This window comes from Crocodylus siamensis, chromosome 6 (genome assembly GCF_052110815.1).
Source record: "Crocodylus siamensis isolate JL-2025a chromosome 6, ASM5211081v1, whole genome shotgun sequence".
In the NCBI taxonomy this organism is placed as follows: Eukaryota; Metazoa; Chordata; order Crocodylia; family Crocodylidae; genus Crocodylus; species Crocodylus siamensis.
Window position 1 is genome coordinate 16,964,590 of NC_143400.1, and position 20,361 is coordinate 16,984,950.

At 55.4% G+C, this 20,361-nt stretch overlaps 2 protein-coding genes across 4 annotated transcripts in view; both read right to left on the minus strand.

Annotated features, from left to right (window-relative positions):
- The window catches only part of DCAF8 (DDB1 and CUL4 associated factor 8), a 41,722-nt gene extending 36,268 nt beyond the window's left edge, over positions 1–5,454 (minus strand). The window contains exons 1-2 of one of the 2 annotated variants that reach the window (XM_090056385.1): positions 1,928–5,454; positions 864–938 (exon numbers count right to left, since the gene is read on the minus strand). The gene's annotated coding sequence lies outside the window, so the exon portion shown is untranslated. Of the gene's footprint in view, positions 1–863; positions 939–1,278; positions 1,473–1,927 lie in introns of those variants that run through there. The other variant, XM_090056384.1, reaches the window with a different exon arrangement.
- A 152-nt stretch (positions 5,455–5,606) lies between these two features.
- On the minus strand, positions 5,607–19,549 carry PEX19 (peroxisomal biogenesis factor 19). Of its 2 annotated transcripts, none has more exons than XM_090056427.1 (8): positions 19,424–19,549; positions 17,895–18,001; positions 16,765–16,909; positions 9,951–10,036; positions 9,443–9,604; positions 9,175–9,351; positions 8,845–8,889; positions 5,607–6,865 (listed from the first exon to the last, which is right to left on the minus strand). In XM_090056427.1, the coding sequence occupies exons 1-8, from the start codon at positions 19,467–19,469 to the stop codon at positions 6,782–6,784; spliced, it is 852 nt and encodes a 283-aa protein (XP_089912553.1). In that variant the 5' UTR covers positions 19,470–19,549; the 3' UTR covers positions 5,607–6,781. The 2 variants fall into 2 exon arrangements, with proteins under 2 accessions (XP_089912553.1, XP_089912552.1); XM_090056426.1 differs by having other exon boundaries at positions 16,765–16,930.
- Between the last annotated feature and the right edge of the window lie 812 nt (positions 19,550–20,361).

Here is a 20,361-nt window from a genome sequence, read left to right on the forward strand (position 1 = left end):
CTTGTTGAGGAACAGCCAAACCAGGAGGCATCCCCCACTAGACCCATATCAACCCCTACATGGATGCAGCTGGACAAACTGGGTTAGAAGGCTGCTTTCTTAACCAAAGAGGCGTGCTCTTCAAAGCAGACAAGACCCCAGTTAACTAGTCATTTGGGAAAGAGGTATGGGCATCATTTGGGATGCTCCAACGCGTGGTGCTGTCACCTAACCCTGAAATACAGAGGCACCAAATACAGGAAAGCAAGTATGAGAAAGACAGCAGGATGCATCAGGCAGACAGAAGGGACATCCTGTCCCAGAGAGGCTGAAGGGCAAGGGCTGGGACGTATGTGCAAGGCGAACAGTGCTACAGAGACAGATCAGGTGCTAGCCCTTCCCTGCCTGGCAGAAACAGAAAGGAGCCAGTTACGCTGAAAACAGCAACATGTGCTGTTTGCCTATGGCGAGCTCCACAACCGGAGCGCGGAGCTCACTGTCACGAGCAGTGTTCACAGGTTAAAGGAGAGGATTAACAATGCGCTGTTAAACAAGGCCTCCTCTTACCACGTACAATACACAGCCTCCTCCTCGAGTGACTGAACCAACCATCAATCGCTGGGAGACATGGCACAACCAGCCTGCGGGACATTCGCGACCGCCTGTCACAGCATCCATGGCCCGGACTTTTCTCCAGCAGGCAAAGGCTGCCAGCTGCCCAGGCCACGGCTGCGAGGAAGGACGTTTTGTACAGTCTTAGCCACTCGGGCCCGCTTCAACTCCTAAACAAGACTGAGTGCACCCCCCACCCCTGCTGGAAGCAGCAATGTTGATAACCTGCCAGCAACCTCATATGACAGCGATCGTGACGATGCTCTACTCACCCGTCAGACGAGCTCCAGGAAAGAAACGCTCGCCTGCCCCGCGTAGCCCTGGACCCTGTGGTGCCGCTTCCAGACCTGCGGACAGACCGAGAGGGGAAACAAGTTTATCGTGATGCCATTACCGCCATGTGACCCCCCAAAACACGGGGGGACACGATGCCTGCAGTGCCCCAGATGCTCCTTTTCTTGGCAGAGGAGCAGCTGCCTACACCGGGATTAGCCCGGGTGGTAATCATGCTCAGTATATCGGTACAAACCCTGCTCTCCCCCCACCCCCGGGCGGGGGCGAGAGCGGGCCCAGGGGCGCGGGCTGGGCAAGGCCCCGACGCAGGCCCGGCCCGGCCCGATCCGAGAGATGGGGCGAGGCCCAGGCGAGGAGGGGGCAGCGGGACCGGGGTGGGGCTGGCAGACGTACCCCGACAGGGGCCCGCTCAGGCCCAGATCCCGCTGCCCCGGGCCGCTCCGCCGCCGGCCCCGGGCCCAGCCGCCGCCGCCATCTTACTGCGCCGCCGCCGCGGGGGGAGGGGGCGCGCTTTACGGCAGCCGCGGTTTCATGACACCCCCAGCGCATGCGCCGCAGCCACTGGGAGTGGCGCTTTACGGCAGCCGCGGCTTCGCGACAGTTGCCCCGCGCGTGCGCGCTGCGCTCCCTGCTAAGCCTGAGCCTGGTACCTGCCACACGTGACAGTGGTCGCAACTGTTGCGCCATAAAGCTAACGTTCCCGGAAAGTGGAAAAAGAGTTAACCCGCTAGGAGGGTGGCAGCTGGGAATGGGGACCAGCTCTGTCTCTCATGTCTCCCTGGGAAGCCCAGGGCTGGGATCCTGGGGAGATGTGAAAACAGCCATTGAGGGGCTCAGCACCCCAGTTTGTCTGGCCTAGTCCCCGATGTCATGCCGGCTGCCCCATCTGTCCAGCCAGGCTCTGGGGCCGTTTTCCTGCCCCTTGTACAGGGGCAGTGTCCACTGGGTCCTTGGACTTGTCTGAGGGTCCCCATTTGGCTCCCTGTTACAGACCTGTGACCTCGCTCCCTCCCCTTTCTTTTTGTCCACAGAAATCAGTTACCATGTTCTTTGTGGCCTCTCTCCTTAAGGGGGAGTTACAGTTTCCTTGGTGGGCTTTGGCCTCCCTTCAGCAGAGCAAAGGCCTGCGTTGCACAGCAGACACTGAAAGGGAGAGAAGTGGGTCGGACTAGGGTTTTCTCTGCTGCTCCTCTCCTGCAGACAGCCTCCAGCATTTATGGTTTAGACCTGGATTCTCACCCTCCCGTGTAAGACCTTTGCCAAGTCACCTTACCCCCCCCACCCTCAGCCTCAGTTTCCCCACCTGTGAATCCTGACCTCTGTAACATGTGGGTCCGCTGATAGAAAACAAGAGGCAAGAGCCAGGCATACTCACAAACACTTCCCTTTGCCTTTGGGTTGGATCCAGTCCCTTGTTTTACTCCAGCATCCCCTGTTCCTGCAGCTGTGCTCTCAGATGTGCTGTGCCAGAGAGGACCCAGCTGCAGCCACGACCCTGGGAAGGCCGTGCCCAAGGGACCCTTCCCTGCAGCTGCTGCCTGAGGCCTCCTCCTCCTTCCCAGTCCTGGCCTGAGAACTGGGACTCATAGACTCATCTAAGGCAGGGGCAGGCAATTATTTTGGGCAAAGGGCTGCTTGCTGAGTTTTGGCAAGCCATCGAGGGCCACATGACAGGCACCCCAGGGCTGACAAATATTAATTTTTTAAATTTTTTAGGGGCCCCACGGGCCAGATAGAATGGCCTGATGGGCTGTATTTTGCCCACCCCGATCTAGGGTCTATGCCTGGTGTTGTGTCAGGGCTGATGGTAGTTTTACAAAGAGGTTAGATGATGGATTTGTCTGTGAGGGTTTGGAGAGGGATGATGAGTCATCTCCAGAGTCGTCATTGATGCCAAGATGAACGTGGGCCGGCAGTGTGGGGAGGCAGTCAGGAAGGCCAACCGCACCTTGTCATGCATCCACAGATGTATCTCAAGCAGGTGATCCTCCCCCTCTAAGCGGCACTGGTCAGGCCGCAGCTGGAGTACTGCATCCAGTTCTGGGCACCGCACTTCAGGAGGGATGTGGACAACATGGAGAGGGTCCAGAGGAGGCCACTCACATGATAAGGGGACAGCAGGGCAGGCCCTATGAGGGGAGGCTATGGGACCTGAACCTGTTCAGCCTCCACAAGAGAAGGCTGAGGGGGGATCTAGTGGCCTATAACAAACTAATCAAAGGGGACCAGCAGGCATTGGGGAAGTCCCTGTTCCCCCAAGCACTGCCAGGAGTGACTAGAAATAAATGTCACAAGCTGGCAGAGGGTAGGTTTAGGTTAGATATCAGGAGGTGCTACTTCACGGTCAGGGCAGCTAGGACCTGGAACCAACTTCCAAGAGAAGTGGTGCTGGCTCCTACCCTGCGGGTCTTTAAGAGGAGGTTAGGTGTACACCTTGCTGGGGAAGTTTGACCCCAGTACTCTTTCCTGCCATGACTGGGGGTCGGACTTGATGATCTGCTCAGGTCCCTTCCGACCTGACCAACTATGAAACTATGAGAGGGTTGGCCTAGATGATCGCTGGAGGTCCCTTCCAGCCCCACTTCTCTAGTATTGTATAAACTCTGCCCCTCAGTGAGGGGCTGAGCTCCCACGTGCTTTAGGAGTGGGCTGCAGCATGCAGGGGAGAACAGTCCTCATGCCCTGAAAGCAGAAGTTGAGCCTGGGATAATGGTCAGCAATCAACCAGCCCCTGCTCCTGATAGCATGAGGTAGTTGCTGCCAACTTGCACCTCCTGAAAGAGCTGTGATCAGCAAAGGCTGGGCTGTATTGAATGGCAAGGCCACCTCAGCGTATTGGGTCATCTGCCACCAGCCTGGTTCCCCCGGCTTCGGTGGACTCACTGTTGCTGAGGAACTACTTGGCTTTGAGGCATCAGAGAGACTCCGGCACCCACTGAAAGCCTTCACAGCCAATGCTAGATGGGTGTTAGTTCAGTGCCGAGCTGGCTTTGAAGTCAGGACTTTTGCCTCTTGTGGTGTTTAGCAGGTAACAAAGAGCTGCTTCCAAAGGTGAAAAGCTAGCAAGACCAGTGGATCTGAGCCACATCATAGCTGGAGCCAGGACCGGGACACGGATGGGTGCTTGGACACTTGGCTTTGGGTTGCTGCTTACACCAGGGATAAAGCAAAGGACCCAGAAAAGAGTGGGCAGTGCTGAAAGCAGGAGGCCCAGCTCTTGGAGAGGATCCAAGCAGCACAGTGGTGGTAACTCCCACAGCACCATCTCCTCCAGTTGCTCATCTGCAGGCAGGCAGTGCCAGCCACCAAGCCCTGGCTCCTATACAGTGCTATTGGCTGGCATGCGTAGGAGCCACAGTCCCTTGCTATTCCCTTCATGGTCCCAGGAGCATGCTGAAGAGGCAAGAGGCCAGTTCCCATCTCTAATTACAGACCAGAAACCACACTGAATAAAGGACTGTTTGTTTGATGAGAACAGTCGACCCTGGGGCAGGCAGCAGTATGTAGCTCAACAACTTGCTGTGGAGGGGCAGGGGCAAGGAAGGAGACTATTACCACCTGCAGGGCAGTCAGGGCTGGGCTTTGGGGAGGGAGGGAGTTGTGAAAGCCCGTGCTCTGCATCTCAAACCAGGGCAGCTTGCAGGATGTGCTCCAGGCAGTGCTTCAGCATGGCAGGGCCCAGCAGAAGAGAATGAGGCACTTCTGGAAATCTAAGCTTGGGGCTCAGGGGCACTCAGTGCCACTAGGTACCACAAAAGACCCAGCCAGACTGAGCGGACATGCGCATGGCACCCCTCCAGCAGCTGCCCCTGCCTTGCACAGGGATCCAGCAATACGGTTGCTGGGTGGCTCAGCCCCGTGTACTGCCCAAGGAAGTAGGATATTACCGTGTCCTGAGGGCAGAGAGGTGAAGGGCCAGAGCAACTCCAGCCCCCATTCACATTAGCAACAGAGGGTGACTTGGGATCTCCAAGGAGGGCTGGGCCAGCCAGGACTCCCCAGCTCTGTCCAGTGTAGGAGCCCCAAGCACAATGCAGCCACTAGAGCCCAGTGGTAACACAGCCTGGCCCCCCCAAGCCCAGCTTGATTGGAGGGAAAACACAAGCCACCCCTTCCGCAGGAGAGCCTGGCTAGGGCAGCTGGCACTGCCAGACCTCACCAGCTGAGTGTGGTCTGCACCTGGGGAAGCTGTGGACTACAGGCCAGGCATGTCCCAGGGTGTATAGCAGCTGCACAGGGCTGATGCCTGGGACACCACAAGGGACTGTGAATGGCCACTACCTAGAAACTCCTGCCCTGGAGTCTGGACTCAGGACCTGTGGTGGTCAAAGATTACACCCCACTGTGCATAGAGAAGGAGCATCCTTAGCCTCTCCTGGTGCGGCTCCATGAGGGCTATCACAGCCCACCATCTCCAGCAGCCTGGGCAGTGCCAGCCACATGGGGCAAGCAACCCGTGAGGAGTTTTGGAAGATTCTCCCCATCAAGAGCATCCAGGGCAGCCGCAACCCCCGCTGCGTGCCACTTTCCTGTTACCATACAGCTGGAGGTGTCCCCACACAGGGAAGCAGAGCCCAGCGGCCAGAGCCCATGGTACTGCCCTGACCAAGGATGAACCCGGAGGGGGGAGTGGAGCTGTGTGGCTGTCACAGTGCCCAGAGGACAGGTCTCCCCCATCAGGGTCCCCTCCCTGAGCCCATAGAGGGAGACAGGAACAGAGCCAGGGAGATTGCCGCCACCTTTATTTGGGTCATTCAGGTAACCCATCGTGTACAGCCAGGTCCTGCCAGCAGAGGTGGGGAAGTCCCATCAGAGCTGACACCTGGACACTGGCCAGCAGCAGCCCCAGGAACATTCCTGCCCCAGGGGCAATCCTGATGTAGCCTCTGTGCCTCTCCACAGGGGGCAGCATGCTAGGAGGAACAACATCCCCCCTGTACAGAACGGACAGCAGCTGAAACCAAAGTCAGCAAGGCCACGGGCAAGCAAGACAGAGCCTCTCCCCTGGGAGACCTCCCTCTGTGCCCAGATTCCAGAGGTCCTGGTCAAGCAGGTGCTGCACAAACCACCATGATCGGGGTCTCCCAGGGCAGTGACTGCTGGTGTCAGGTACAGGAAGTCTGAGGGGTGAGGCAGATACCAGCTGCTCCTGGGGGCTGGGACTGGCATTGCTTTAGCAAAGGCAGCAGCTGGTGGACTAAAGAATACACTCAGCTGCTTCAAATGGAGATGGAGGCCCTGGCTGCTGCTGATGTAGGCCAAGCTAAGGAAATGCCAGCCCTGCACAGACTGCAGCAAGCTGCAACTCCTCTCCCCCTTTCAAGGGAGTTGATTAACCCATTCCCTCCCTGTCCTCAAGGGGAGGTGCCCCTGTGTGGCTGACCACTAGAGCCTGTTGGCAGGCAGGGCAGGATGGGAGCCTGATGGCTCAGTTGTACCAAACAGATAGCAAGGTTCCCCCAGCCCTGCCCATCTGGGGGTCTGTGCAGCAGGAAGAGGTTTAAATCAGAAGTGCCTGGGCCAAGGAAGACGGTTGTTCCTTGCAGCCAAGAGTGGATTTCACAGCACAATCAATCAAATGCAGCCCCGTGCTTCCTAAGATGCTCCCTACAGCAGGGGTTGCTCCACAAGACCCCAGCACCCATGGGGTTCAGCAGGAAGAGTGAGAGCACCAGTCTGGGGCACCTCCAGGACAGAGGGCCCAGACCAGGGCAGTACTCCAGACAACCCTGCCAGGCATCAGTCCGTTAGTCCTGGCCTCTCTGGAGGCCTCTGATTACGTCCCCCTAGCGGGGCTGTGATTATAGGTTAATGAGCTCTAGACACCGCAGCCAGGGCAGGGCCTGTGCCCTTGCTAGCACCTGTCCCCCCTCGCCATGGCTGCGGGGGAGTGGGGTCACATGATCCGACACTGTTCACCTCCAGCGCTGGCTGCGTCTGGCAGGTTCAGCCCCTCAAGGTCGAAGTTCAGGCCTGGGGGCTGCGGAGAAAGAGCAGGATTAGGAGGCGGAACAGCGAGGCCTAGCCACAGCACGTCCAGACTTCACAACAAGACTGGGGCCTCTCAAGGCCAACTTGGGCAAGACGAGAAAACTCAAGAGTCCCAGCTCACCTGCCAAGGCTCTGGCTGATTCCTCCATCAGAGAGAAGGTCTCCCTGGAGCACAGGAAGCTGCAGGGCTCCAGGAAAGAGGCCCTCCCCACCCAGCCTGCTCCTAGAAACTCCCTGGACAGCCCCCGAGGCTAATAGAGCAATGCACTAATCCTGAACCAGGAGCTTACTGGGTTCCTGGGAGAGCTCCCAGGCTGGTCTCTGCTGTGACCGGCCACAGGGAGGAGTAAGGTGCATCCCATCCTGCAAGCTGGCTTACACTGATCCTGACTCTGTCCAGCCACAACTAGCTTGCCATTTCCTCCTGTTAGCGACAGGCCGTGCAGCCAGAGGCATGGCACCAGGGCACTTTCTAGGGAGCTGGGGTAAGAATCAGGCCCTAACAGCAAGTCCCGCTCCCAAATCTTCTCCCAAGCAGACCCCACAGCACTACCTGAGACTGGGGTCAAGCCAGGTCACCGACAAGAGCCTGACAAGGGGAGGGAGTGATAGGTTGGGGCCCAGGTATCTCAGAACCATCCCATCCTCTCGAACACACCTGACCAGGTCATGGAGAAGGAGGGGGAGGGGGCAGCCTTCTCCCTTAGAAATCCCATTGCCCAAGATGAACCAGACTGTGGAGCACTCAGGACCAAAAAGGGCAATTCTGCCAGCAGAGGGCAGTGACATGCTGGCAAAGGAGGCATCATCCCTGCATGGGCAGGGCAGGGGGAGAGGTGCCAAGGGCTGTCTGCAGTCCCAGAGCACGTGGGAGCTCCCCCTGGCCCAGCTGTGTACAGGACTCCAGGGGAAGGGCCAGGCAGCAGACAGGTCTGAGTCCTGCACTCCTAAGACTAGATTAAACCAGCCAGCAGCAGAGGGCAAAGGTCTGCAAAAGCAGCTCAGCTCCAAGCCCTGATTCAGGAGAGGGAAAAGGTTGAGACCAGCCTGGGCTGATGCCAGTCTCAAGGTGGGCAGCTCTCTCTTGCAGTCCCGGCCTCCCAAATGCCATGGCTATCTGCCCAGCCTTAAGCCCTGCAAGCTGCGTTCCTCAGAGTGCACTCTCTTCCCCACATTTCATGCTGACAATGGGGGAAAAAGCAAAACAAGTCTTGGCAGGAAGACATCAGCACCCACCCCAATGCAGGGCCTGGAACCTCATAGCTGAAGAAGAAAGCCCTGCTGGCTCTACAGCCTACCTCGCTCAGCCTGGGGCTGTGCAGCGACCGGGATTCTCCCTGTGCCAGAGCCCAGCAGTGAAGTGGTGAGCAGAGAACCCCCCAGCACAGGTGCCCTTGCAGCCAGAGGATGTGGGTGGGCTGGGGGGCCATCTCAGGATCCTGACCTGGCCTGTGAGCAAGTTCTGGCTCAAGGGCAATTTCTTGATGGTTACCTGGAAGCGCCAGTGTGGGATACTCCTATGCCCAGTTGACCCTATCTGATGCGGATGGGGTTGTGTCAGTGCTCCCCAGTTCAATGACTTTTCTCATCATGATGGGCCAGAGGAAGGCAGCACTTCTGGGTTTGCTCAGGAAGAGCTCTCCTTTTCCAGTCTGCTGCCCTGGTTTCTTGCCAGTGCTGCCTTCCCTCCCCACTGCCACCAGGAACAGGCTGTCTGGACCACAGCAGGAGATGACCCATCCAGGACCTACCAGGAGGGGCAGCCCACAGGCAGAGCAGCGCTACCTCCCCAGCCTCCGAGCACCCCACAGCCAGGAAGTGCGAGGCTGCACGGCTGCTCCTAGACTCCAGGATGTGGAGAGGAGAATGGCGAGTCCGTGGTCCAGCCAGCTAGCCTGACTCCCTCTCAGCTGCCCAGGGGGTGGAAGCCCAGCACCAAGGCCCCTACAAAATGTCCTGCACACTCACCGACTCCCCTGCCAGCTCCTTCGGAGGGTGCCCCAGGTCCTGCAGCTGGAAGAGAGACAGGCAGTATCAGAGTGCAGCTCTGAGCAGCATCTAGGACATATGTGCTGGGGGGTGGAGGGGGGAGGAAGAGGGGGCACAGACAGCCTCTCACTAGGCACCTAGATCCCAATGCAGTCCGACATGGCCCAAGATAGTCACAGCTTGTGGCTCTGCCACCAGGTTGTAGCCAGGCCCAGCCCCCAGAGGACAGGGATTCAAGAGCCAACAATGCTGAGAGAGGGGCTACATCTCTCTGGTTGCTGCTTTCCAGGGCGAGGCCTAACTTCTCACCTGCTGCATGAGTTCCAAGACAATCTCAAAGCGAGCCTTCTGCTCGGCGTCACCATCCGTTGGCTGCTCGGCCTCAAACTGCTGGCAGATTTTCCCCATGATGCTGTGCTGCTCCTGGTACTTCTCATACTGCTCTTCAGGCAGGGAGTCACGATGGCTGTGCAGCCACTCGGGGTACTAGAGGGCAAAGGAGATGGAGATGTGGAGACTGAGGTGGAGGGGTAAGAAATGGACAGGGGTTGCACCGCCACCAGCACCCACCACTTACTTTCTCTGTGATTTCTTTGAGGGAGGGGTAGAGCACGTCCTTGGAGAGTAGGTTCTGCATGATGCTCTGCATGATGGGCAGGATGTTCCCCTCGCCCTCGCCCTCCTCCATGCCCAGGCTTTCCATGGCTTTTGCCAGCTCCTCCTCGGATACACTGGGGTTCTGTGGGGGAGCAGGGCCCAGAGTGAAGCCTGTGCAGCCCTGCCGCCATGGCACAGCATTTGCCAGTTGCTGACCCACAGGCAAGCACGCAGGGAGCGTCAGTGGCACCAAGAAGTGAGAACACCCCCTGCTGAGCCGGCACTCGCTCCCCCATAGGACATGACATGAGCCATGTGGTTTGGCTCCTAGTGAACAACAGGTCTGCTATTTCAGGAGCAGGAAACATCACTCCTGCATGTGCCCGGCATGTTTCTAGGCTGCCCTCCTTTAGGAGAGGCCAGCCCGTGGCCACCCATCATCACCCCAATCCCAGGACACTTGGAACAAGCCCCTGCCGAACCCTCACCTGTAGGTCATTGGCGTTCTTGGCCAAGCCACTGAGCGTCTCTTTCAGACAGGAGGTGAACTCTTGCTGGGATGCAGCATCACTTCCTGGGGACAGCAGGAAGATGCTTGGTTAGGTAGTTATCAAATAACCAGGTTCGTGGGGGCTCAGCGCTCTCAGCTCTTCCACATTGGAGGGGAAGATTTACAAATGCACTAGAGCTGGAGCTGGGGGATGCAAACACTGGCTGCCTTGGTATCCACTGTGCTTAGCTTCCCCACTGCTCATCTCCACACTCTGCAAAGCAGCGGACAGACTGACCTAGGAGGGACAGACCCTGGGGGCCCAGTGCTTTCCAGTCCTGGTTTGACGTCCTATCCAGGAGCCCCGGCACCCTGATGACCTTGCATGACATCAGAAATCTGCTGATAACCAGGAATGGAGACAGAACTCCACGCCATGTCTGCAAGGCACCCGGCATCTGATCTTCTTACCCAGCCTAAGCAGCACTGGGAGAGCCCACCCCAACCTGTTAGGAAGGCAAGGAACAGCCTGGTGTTTTCCCCATCATGTCCATAGCAAGAGGTTGCCCTGAGCCAACAGATTTGCAAAGAGCTTTCACAGATTCTTTCTAGAGGAAGGTCCCATAGCAGGGCACAGTCCATAGGGTACAGCAAGGTGGGGCAAGGCAGGACCATGTACCCCACAGGTTTCCATCCCTTGCTAGGCCTCACACACCCACAATGGTTCTGTAGTTGCAGTGTCTCCAAATGGAGAACACCAAGACAGATCAGCTGCCCTGGCTAGCTAAAGGGTGCTACAGAGCTCAAACCTAGACCTGTGCACTCCCTGCAGAGTTCAGAGGCCTGTAGTGAAAAGCTGGCAGCTCCTACCACTGCCTCCAATCAGATAAATGGAAGCGGATTAAATGGAGCTTTCCACGGGGAAGGGACCAAATCAGCAATCACTGCACATGCCTGCACCCAAGCCCCACAGCACTCTGCATCTCAAGGGAGCTCTGTTCTGTGCTAGACAAGATCTTCACAGTCACAAGGTGTAAATGTAAGTCAAGGGAGTCAGTACCCTCCCCACCACATCCTAAGCTCTGCTGCTGCACTTAGCTCCCTGCTATCTACAACTTGTATTTGGGACCAGCCTGATGGGGGCATGTTGTTCTTCACAACCACAATTCTCACCTCTCCACCATCCCTCCAAACCCCTGGGGCCTGAAGGCAGCTGCAGAAACTTTACAGATCCCTGACCACTTTCAGAACCACAGTGAGTGCTTCATGCACTCCCCCCACAGACTACAGTAGGCCTTAGGCTATTTAATGATAGGATAGAATAGAATTGCTTGTATTTGCCTGGCTGTAGTTTAAACAAAGGAAGTGTCACAAGACAGGAGTCATCTTAGAAAGCTTAGGAAAGATGGACTGAAAAAACTAGGGTAAAGGTTGCAAAGGTACTTCAGTGGTTTGATGACAGATGATGGTAATCTTAGATAAGGTAACACTTATAAAGTGAGTAAGAATAGGCAGATAACTATTAACTAGAGTAGCACCTATTAGAAGCGCTTCTATATTTTTATACCTTATTAACCGCTTTAATATTTTAACCAAGCAACAGGACATAAAAACTGTGTCCACTTTGGGATTCTTCCTCTTCAGTCCTGAACTATGGTTCTTGCTGAACTTCCCACTTGTAGATGGACCTGGTTAGTAGGCCTGTGCGAGTCAGCAGCGATCCGATCCAGCTTTGTATCCGGCCACTTCGGATGCCAGTGATCCAATCTGGAGCTCCGGACTGGGTTTCCGCCTCGATCCGTCCAAAGCGGCTCCGAAGTTTCAGAGCTGCCTTGGAGATCCGGCCATAGGGTATAATGGGGAATCAATGAAATATCTATAACTTTGCTGTTTTTTGTCTGATTTGGATGATGCTTGCATGGGTGGTAACCCCTGCTGAGAGCGTGAAGTCTGCTAAGTTTCACAAAGATTGGTGCATGGGTTTCAGGGGAACTGTATCCCAAATTCTTGAAATCAAAACTCATGTCACATGTAAGTGTTACACCACAGGGGGGTGAAAACTGCAGGGGTGGTGGGTCCTGGTGAAGCCACAAAGGCTGACAAGTTTTAAGAAGATTGGTGTAGGGGGTTTGGGGGGAACTGCCCCTCAAGCTGCAGACAGGCAAAACTCGTGCCATGGGTGACACTGTGTGAGTTAAGGTGCAGCAAGGTGACAGCTGCAGGCCTGCCAGCCCCTGCTGCAGCCACGAAGCCTGCCAGCTGTTGAGGAGATCAGTGTAGGGGGCTTCTGGGGCCCTGTACCCCTAGCTGCTGACAGGCAAAACTTGTGACATGGGTGCTTGTGCAACTGACTCTCTTTGTCTTGGGGCAGTTGATTGTCTGTATTATTTCCTCTTCTTAGTCTCTACCATAAATTAACACCTACAAAAGCAATTAACTGCCTACATTAGCTAGGTCCTGTGTATTGAGCTGGTCTCTGAGTGAATCATGATTGACTGGTAACTGGTAACACAGTAGCTTAGCAGCCAGGCCTGCAGTAGTGTCTCCCATGCCCCAAGACAGAGACAGTCAGTTGCACAAGCACCCATGTCACAAGTTTTGCCTGTCAGCAGCTAGGGGTGCAGGGCCCCAGAACCCCCCTGCACCAATCTCCGACAGCTGGCAGGCTTCGTGGCCGCAGCAGGGGCTGGCAGGCCTGCACCTGTCACCCTGCTGCGTCTTAACACACACTGTCTCACCCATGGCACGAGTTTTGCCTGTCCACAGGTTGAGGTGTAGTTCCCCACAAACCCCTGCACTGATCTTGAAACTTGGCAGGCTTCATGCTCTCAGCAGAGATTACAATCCCTGCAAAATTCATTTGAATCAGACAAACACCAACACAGTTATAGATATTTTATTGTTCCCCCCATTATACCCTAAGGCCGGATCTCCGAAGCGGCTCCGAAGCTTTTCTGAAGCACTTCGGAAAGCCTAACGAAGCCAGTGCTTCGATCTGGACATGATGCTTCGGACACCAAAGCGCCTGAAGCTTCTCTGGATCTGAAGCCCTGTCCGAAGCCTCGTACAGCCCTACTGGTTAGTGCTATTTAGCAATTTAGTTTTTTGAAACCTGGGTAAGAAAGTCCTTGCTCTTATCCACTGGACACCTGTTAAAGGCTTTTTAAGATTCTGACATTTTAAGATGAAGTTGCTTTCGAATACCAGTAAGATGGTTATGCCTTTAGATAAATGTGCACTTTAGAAGTTTTGATCATTTAAGCAATGTTTAGTCATTTATATCTTTTCTGTATTTCAGTTCTGAATTTGCTGTTAAGATGTAGATACTCTTATGCTGTGAGTATTTAATTGTTGTGGGACAGGCTCCTCAAACATTTCTTGGTCCTCAGAATCCATCCGCGGGTCAGTACTGCCCCTGCCAAGGGAACAGCCTGTTCTAGTTCCAGTTTGTGCACAGGAGACGATATGCTGGGACCAACCCAGTAATTCACAGCCAAAGCCTGATCAATCCGACCTCTCTCTGTGTCCAGGGAGCACAGCCAGCATAGCAAGTTGCTCAGGGCCCCAGACAGGCACCTCAGCCGCAGCAGCTGACAACCTAGAGCTGGAACAGCTGCACTTGCTGTTTTGCTCAGGCCACTGGGTTAAGTGGGACAAAGATAGTCCATGCCCCGCCCCCCCCCCCAAGGATCTGCTTGCACAGTGCCCTTACCACCAGAGGAACTGAGGTCCAAGGAAACAAGCTTTCCAGGGTTAAATATTAACAGACCAAAGAGAAACCAGAGCTGTCCCAGAGCAGACAGACAGCACAGCCCCAGCCCAGGCCCAGCAAGAACAGGGCCTTAAAACCAGCATTCAGGCTGATGAGTTGGGAAGTAACGGGTAACTGCCAGTCTGGCAGGACAAGCTCCAGCCTGCTGTTCAGCTGGAATCCCTGTTCCCGGCACTGCCCGAATCTGCCTCAGCACCCTGTACCATACCACCTTAAAGCTACCACTTGGCCCAAAGGACATGCCAGTCTGGCTCAGAGGTTGGGTCCACCAACCCCACAGGGTCTACAATGGCTCAGAAAGCCTTCTATGCAGCTGGTGGGGATCACAAGGTGGCTGGGTCACCATGTGGCTCTGTGGCAGGGAATCAGCCATACACCAGGACCCTTACACAACACCCCAGCCAGGAGCAACCAGGGTCATTAAACTTTGACAGCTCCTATTCAAATCAGCAACAGCTGGGGACACAATGGCCACATTCTGGATAAACAAGGCCTCTAAATTCTGATGGGAGCTGTGGACTGGACACTAGAAAAGCCTCATACAGGACAGACAGCAGCTATTAGTAGCCCAGGGCTCGGTCTGCACCACAGCAGCGCAGCACAGAGCTCCGAGCACGTGCACAGCCAGGTGCCCACTGGCAGACAGACACTCCTTCACCTTCCATCACCCATCACAGCTGCTGACTTCCCTGGGATGCAATGTGAGGAGTGCTGCAGCTGCTGAGCTACCGCCCCTATTTCTGAGGGGAGGGAAAGCTAGTGGTGTAGCCCCTGCAGAACAAGGGAAGCTTGAGCAGAGGCGGACCCAGCCCAGCAGCCTGGGGAGCACGTTCCCTTCCCAAGCTGCATGATGCCAAGATGCAAGTTGTGACCAGTTATAAACTGCCAGTGCAGCAGATCTGGGGACTGAAATCCCAGCAGAATGAATGCAGCAACATTGTGATGATGTGAGAGAAACAGGCTGGGCTAGAAGAGGATTAGGCTGCTGGAATTCAGCTTCCCCAAACTTACTGAACAAGGCATGGGAGGGCAGCAGAAAGGGGCTGATCAGGAAGTCAAGACTCAACTTCTGCTCACAGATGGCTTTGGGGCCTCAGGAAAGTTGCTGCCCCACCTGTACTTCGGTTTCCCCCACAGCTAAATAGATCCTCACCAACTCCCTTTGTAAAAGCCTTGCACACAGGCCCCACTAGAGAAGTGTGGTTTGTTACAAGGCTGCCCATTGGGCACAGCCATTATTTCCAGTCCTAGGACAGGCGTTATCAGGTTCAACTCCCTTCAAAACTCCCATATTTTGCCCCCCATACCACATTATTTTGTCCGCTAAGCAAGCCTCTTCCAGGACAAGTACACTGCCAGATGGTCCAGCAAAAAACATCTGCTGACTCCCCTGAGGATTCGGTTTCCTTTGCACTGCAATACAGGCGACCCCTGCTTAACGCTGTTTTGCTTAGCGCTATTTCGCTATAACGCTTGTTTTACATTGATGCCTGAGTTTCGCTTGGTGCTGAGTGAGTGTCATTATACTCGTGGTTGCCATCTTGGTTTGGCAAAAACTTTTGGTTTCACTTAACACTATTTTGCTTAACGCTCGTTTGTTCAGGAACCAATTAAGAGCACTGAGTGGAGGTTGCCTGTATTGGCAAGGCCAAGACAATGCGTGTTCAAAGAGAACGACAAAAAGGAGCCGGGGATAGCTTCAGGGGAATTTAAGCTCTGAGATCCTGAAGGCCACTCAGAAGAGATTGCCTGAAGGTGCTGACAATGGGCTGAATTCTGCACTAACTACACAAGACAACAGGCCTGAGCAGGCTGGAGATGAACAGGGCTCACAGACAGGAAATTCAACCCCCTGGCAGCACCAGCACCTCTCACTTGCGACCTCAGCCCCAGAAACCAGGGCCCAGTCAAGAGAGTAAATGTCCGTTTTAAGAAACAGACTTGTCTGTCACAGGATTTTTGCTACCTGTAGCTGCTGCAGGAGCTGGCAGTACTGCCACATCAGCTGGAGCCTTCTACCAGTCTAGCTACACTCATCCTGCCTTGGGTGGATGCTGTTGTACTATTAAAACAGTTGCTTTAGAGCAGAGAAGCATGTATTTCTTCCCAAGTTCACACAGACAGATGACATACTGGTATAGATGCTGTTAGCTACATACAATGCCAACCCAGATTTTTTGTTAGATCTGGGCACGAGGAAGTATGATTCATTATCAGCCTAAGTGTGCTGCCAAAAGCTAGTCGTATAGCTACAGTTACCCCAGCAAGACTGTGCTTTCACCTGTGGTGGGGGCAGGCTGGAATAAGCAGCATGGACACAACTGATGGGGTGACGGGGATGAGCCGAGTTCATACCGAAGGGCTTGGCTGGAGTACTGCAGAACCTATCACTATACAAGCGTAGGAGTTTTGCTAGGACTACTGGCCCTCTAGTATCACAGCCCCAACTAGCCTCTGCTCATTTAGGGTCAGGATCGCCCAGTGCTTGTGATTTCAGGGTTTCTTGCACCTCTTGAGGCAGCTGTTCCTGGATACAGAGGCCAAGCTAAATGCCTTCCAGTCTGATCACCCGTAAGCAAGGTCCCTTATGACTCACAGAGTGAAATATTAGTTGACGATGCTTCTGTGCGTCAGCCTACCTCTGCAGCAGCAGCCTGTGAGGTCAAGAACTGGAGGAACTGTGAAAGCTGAATGTCCCTCTTACCTTCCTGTTCAGTGCTGAGGCATGTACTGTTCCAGCACAAGCAGCCTATACAGCCCCTGCCTCTGCTGGGCAATCAACACACCAGGAAGACATATTATATTTTCCTGGGGGGTCTGCGTGGGGAATCTCCCTGTCCCACAAGCAGGGGTGGCTCCCTTCAGAGCCCCAAGAGGAAGTCACAGATACAGAAGCACCAAGACAGAATATTCCCCTGTAGCCAGAGCCTGGGGCAGAAACCAAAGTCCTGACTCCCAAGCCCTGCTCTAAACAAAAGGAAGTTGCCTCCCTCCAATAACTCGTTGGTTCCATGCAGAGAGGAATGATGCCCCTACTCACCCACTCTGCCCGCTGCCTCCGAAAGCTTCTGAAACTGCTCCACAAGGTGCGGTTCTTCTTCAGCCAGCTCCTTCATGGCCTTTTCAAATTCAGCCGTGGCCTGTGATGCCAGCTCACTGTCAAACAAGTCCTGGAAGAACTTTTCCTGGGAGGCAAACAGAGAGTCCTGGAGGAGAAGCACAATCATGTGGGATTGTGGGAACTCCAGGCCCTACTCAGACAAGACTTCCCATAAAGACAGGCAAGCAAACACAGCTGCCCCCGGGGAAACCAGCAAGAGTCCAACATCCGATTCCACTGCTGATTCAACCACCTGGGGATCACCTGGGAACAGGCTCTTGCAATAATTCCCATTACAGCCTCAGAGACAGGCACCTGGGCAAGAACAAACTAGACAGATCAACACTCCAAGTCTTCATAAAAACCATCCCACAGGTACAGAACATTCTGGGAACAGCAAATGTCAAGCCCAGCCACGTCAGCTGGCTTACACGGGCACACTTTCAGTCATAAGAGACCAGGCTGCAGAACAGGCATGTGGCTAGCATCTTTATCCCGATTGGACAAACAGGGAGGCTGCCTGCCTGTGGTCGCAAATAATCTGTAGCAGAGCCAAAACAGAAGCCAGGACTTCTGACGGCCAGATCTCGCTCCAGGAATTTGAGCTCAGTCCAGACCCTGCCACAGCTGGATCCTAATGCATTTACCACATATTTCTGGGGACACTTGTTGGCCCACCGTGTTTGGAAGTCATGGCCTTTACCCCAAGCACCTGCCAATTACTGAGCTTGACTGGACAGGGGCAGCTGATACTGGACTCATCTTTCAACATGTGCCCCAGCAAATCTGAGGTGTAAACGCAAGAGACAAAGGCATCCACCGCCTGCTTCTGAGGCTGGCAATAAGACCAGTCAACTGCAATGACATGAGGTTGAAGAGAGGCGGCTACTGAGCTAGTGAAGTGCCTGGCTCCATGACCAGACCATCCCACCCACCCATGTCCCTGCACAACTGGGTGGGGGAAAATGCTACGTGTTTCCAGTTCAACAACTCTGCCCAAGCCTAAGACAAGGGAAACATTTCCCCATACCCTTCCAGCCCATACAGCCACGGGTGGTCACTGCTCTTACTTTGGCAGCATCGCTAGGAGACTTCTCAGCACTGCTGGCATCTCCTGCTCCGGCAGTTGCTGTGGGTGGTGGGGCTGGCTTGGTCTTGTCAAAGTCATCAAGAGCACCTTCAGGACAAAAGCAGACAGAGCTCAGATGAAGAGCTAAGACCCCACAGGTCCCAGACAAGGAGGAGATAAGGGAAGTCAGACCAACGCCACCAAGGACACAACACCAGGGCAGTCCTGAGCAGCATGACATGGAGAAAACCAGCCAAGATGTTTGCAGTGCACTACATGTCTTTGGATGTCACATATAGAGCCATACTCTGCACCAGCGCCCAGCCAGTCCCTCGCACTGCTCTCCAAGCTAAGGGGATTCAGAACTGCTGTGGATGAGATGCAGCTTCAGCTGGGGACAGAGGGATGCGAGCACACCGTCACCAACCTATGGGTGACATAACTGCTCCTTCAGTCACACCAGCTGCATTTGAGCTGACCTGTCCAGTCGTAACTGCAGCCATCCCTGCCCAACGCGCTGATGCAACGATCCTGAGCGAGGGGCAGTGAAAGGATTCAACTGGCTCCAAGCGAATGCGACACAGCATTTGTGAGAGGATGCCAAGCCCCTGACCTCCGCAGGGACCGTCCTGTGCTCTGAAATCTCACTCTTACTTTTAAATCAAGCTCTTCAGGCTCAGGCTGGCACCCTTGAAGAGGCTGTTGCAGAGGCCGGGACCCAGGCGGCTCAGTATCCCAACAGCCAAGGCAGGAGGAGCCGGCATGGGCAGATGGCAGCTCCACTCCCTTCCCCTCCCCTCCCCTCCCCTCCCCAAGCACTTGGGCCCCTGTCGCTTTGCTCGGGGGTGCTGGGGACCTCTGGGTTCAAATGCTGCTGGCAGTTAGCACCTTAAAGCCAGGTGCTGCTGCAGCACCTGGAAACGCCAACTGCCGCACGGACAGGACGGGCTCGTCTTCCGGATGCTGGCGCCTGCCCTAGACCTCCGAGAGGCGTGTCGCACACCCGACGCAGTTCTGCGTACGCCAGCCCAGCACACGGCCAACCAGGGCAGCACTGCCGTGGTATCCGCTCACCGCATCCAGCTATGCCACCGCTCCCGAGAGGCGTCATCGTGGAACCGGTGTCACACGCACACACATGCCACTTGCACCTCCGCAAAAATCTGTGTTTTTTAACCCATGGCACTTGCACATGCCAAGAAGGGAACATCTCTGATGTCGTGACAACGTCAGAGGCTGGTTTCTCTCCCATATTGCAACAAAACAGACACACACCAACTGCCTGGAGAAGGCAGGGGTTGAATAGCAGGTTTCAACGCCCTGCGGGGGGGGGGGGGGGGCGCAAAGAGGATGGAGCCGGAGGGGAAACAACACAACCCTCTTCCTCGCGGGGCGGGAAGCCATGCGCGGGGGGGGCACAAAGGCCCGGCTCGGGGGAGGAGGCCCCTTCCCGCCCGGCTCCCGCACCCGGTGCGCCCCCGCATGTGAACAAGGAGGTTCCCGCAGCCCTGAGCCCCGGCCCGGCCTTACTGTCCAGCAGCTCGTCCAGCTCCCGGTCCGGCCCCGCCGCCGCCATCTTGCCGCTGCCTCCCCCGGCTGGGCGGAGCTACCGCCGGCCCCGCCCCCGCCTCGTTCTCAGCGCTGCCGGCTTCCGGCCCACGTGTTGGCAGGATGCAGCCCCGCGTGCGGAGCAGGTGAGCCCGGCCGTGGGCGCCCCCTGGCGGAGCGGTGGTCTCGTCTCGACTGACCCCCTCCAGGGCATCCAGTTCTCCGCAGTCTGCGGCCTCGATCTTGCACTTCGCTTCTTGCCGCGGCCCGTCCCGTCGGCTGGACTGGACCCAGCGCTGCTCCCACCCCCTGCTCTCCCACCTGAGCCTTTCTTCCAAGTCATGTTCCCTAGGCCTCTCATCATCTTAGCTGCTCGCTGCTGGACTCTCCACACCTGTCTCGACACGCGTTCCCCAGAGCTTGAAACGAGGCCCCTACTATTATTCAACACAGTCAGTCCTCCGCGTACAACGTTTCGCAGCTGCAGCGTTTATAAGCGGACGCCCTGTTTCAACTTTCTGACCTCAGTTTTGACTTTACGGCGCTTGGTCCGACGCGACGCCACGCCGGCAAACAAGTTCGCTGCGTCGCCCATCTCCCTGGAGATCGTCTGCCCGAGCTGCCTTGACGCCTTCTTTAAGAAAGCAGGCGAGACTCCAGAAAACCTGCAGCCAGGACTCCTGAGGACACTCCAGCCAAGAGCCCTTCAAAAAGTCCAGCAAAGTCACCTCAAAGAAGTCCTTCCAAATCAGTATGAATCCTTTTTACGATATAAATGCACTAATGCAGCTATATTACTCATCTATAATTGATCGAGTGCAAAATTCTGGGGTATTTTTGGTGAAAAAAGGGTATCGGGCCTTGGTTCAGGAACCAATCCCCCATTTATAACATTGTTTCTTATGAGAAAATTGGTTCCG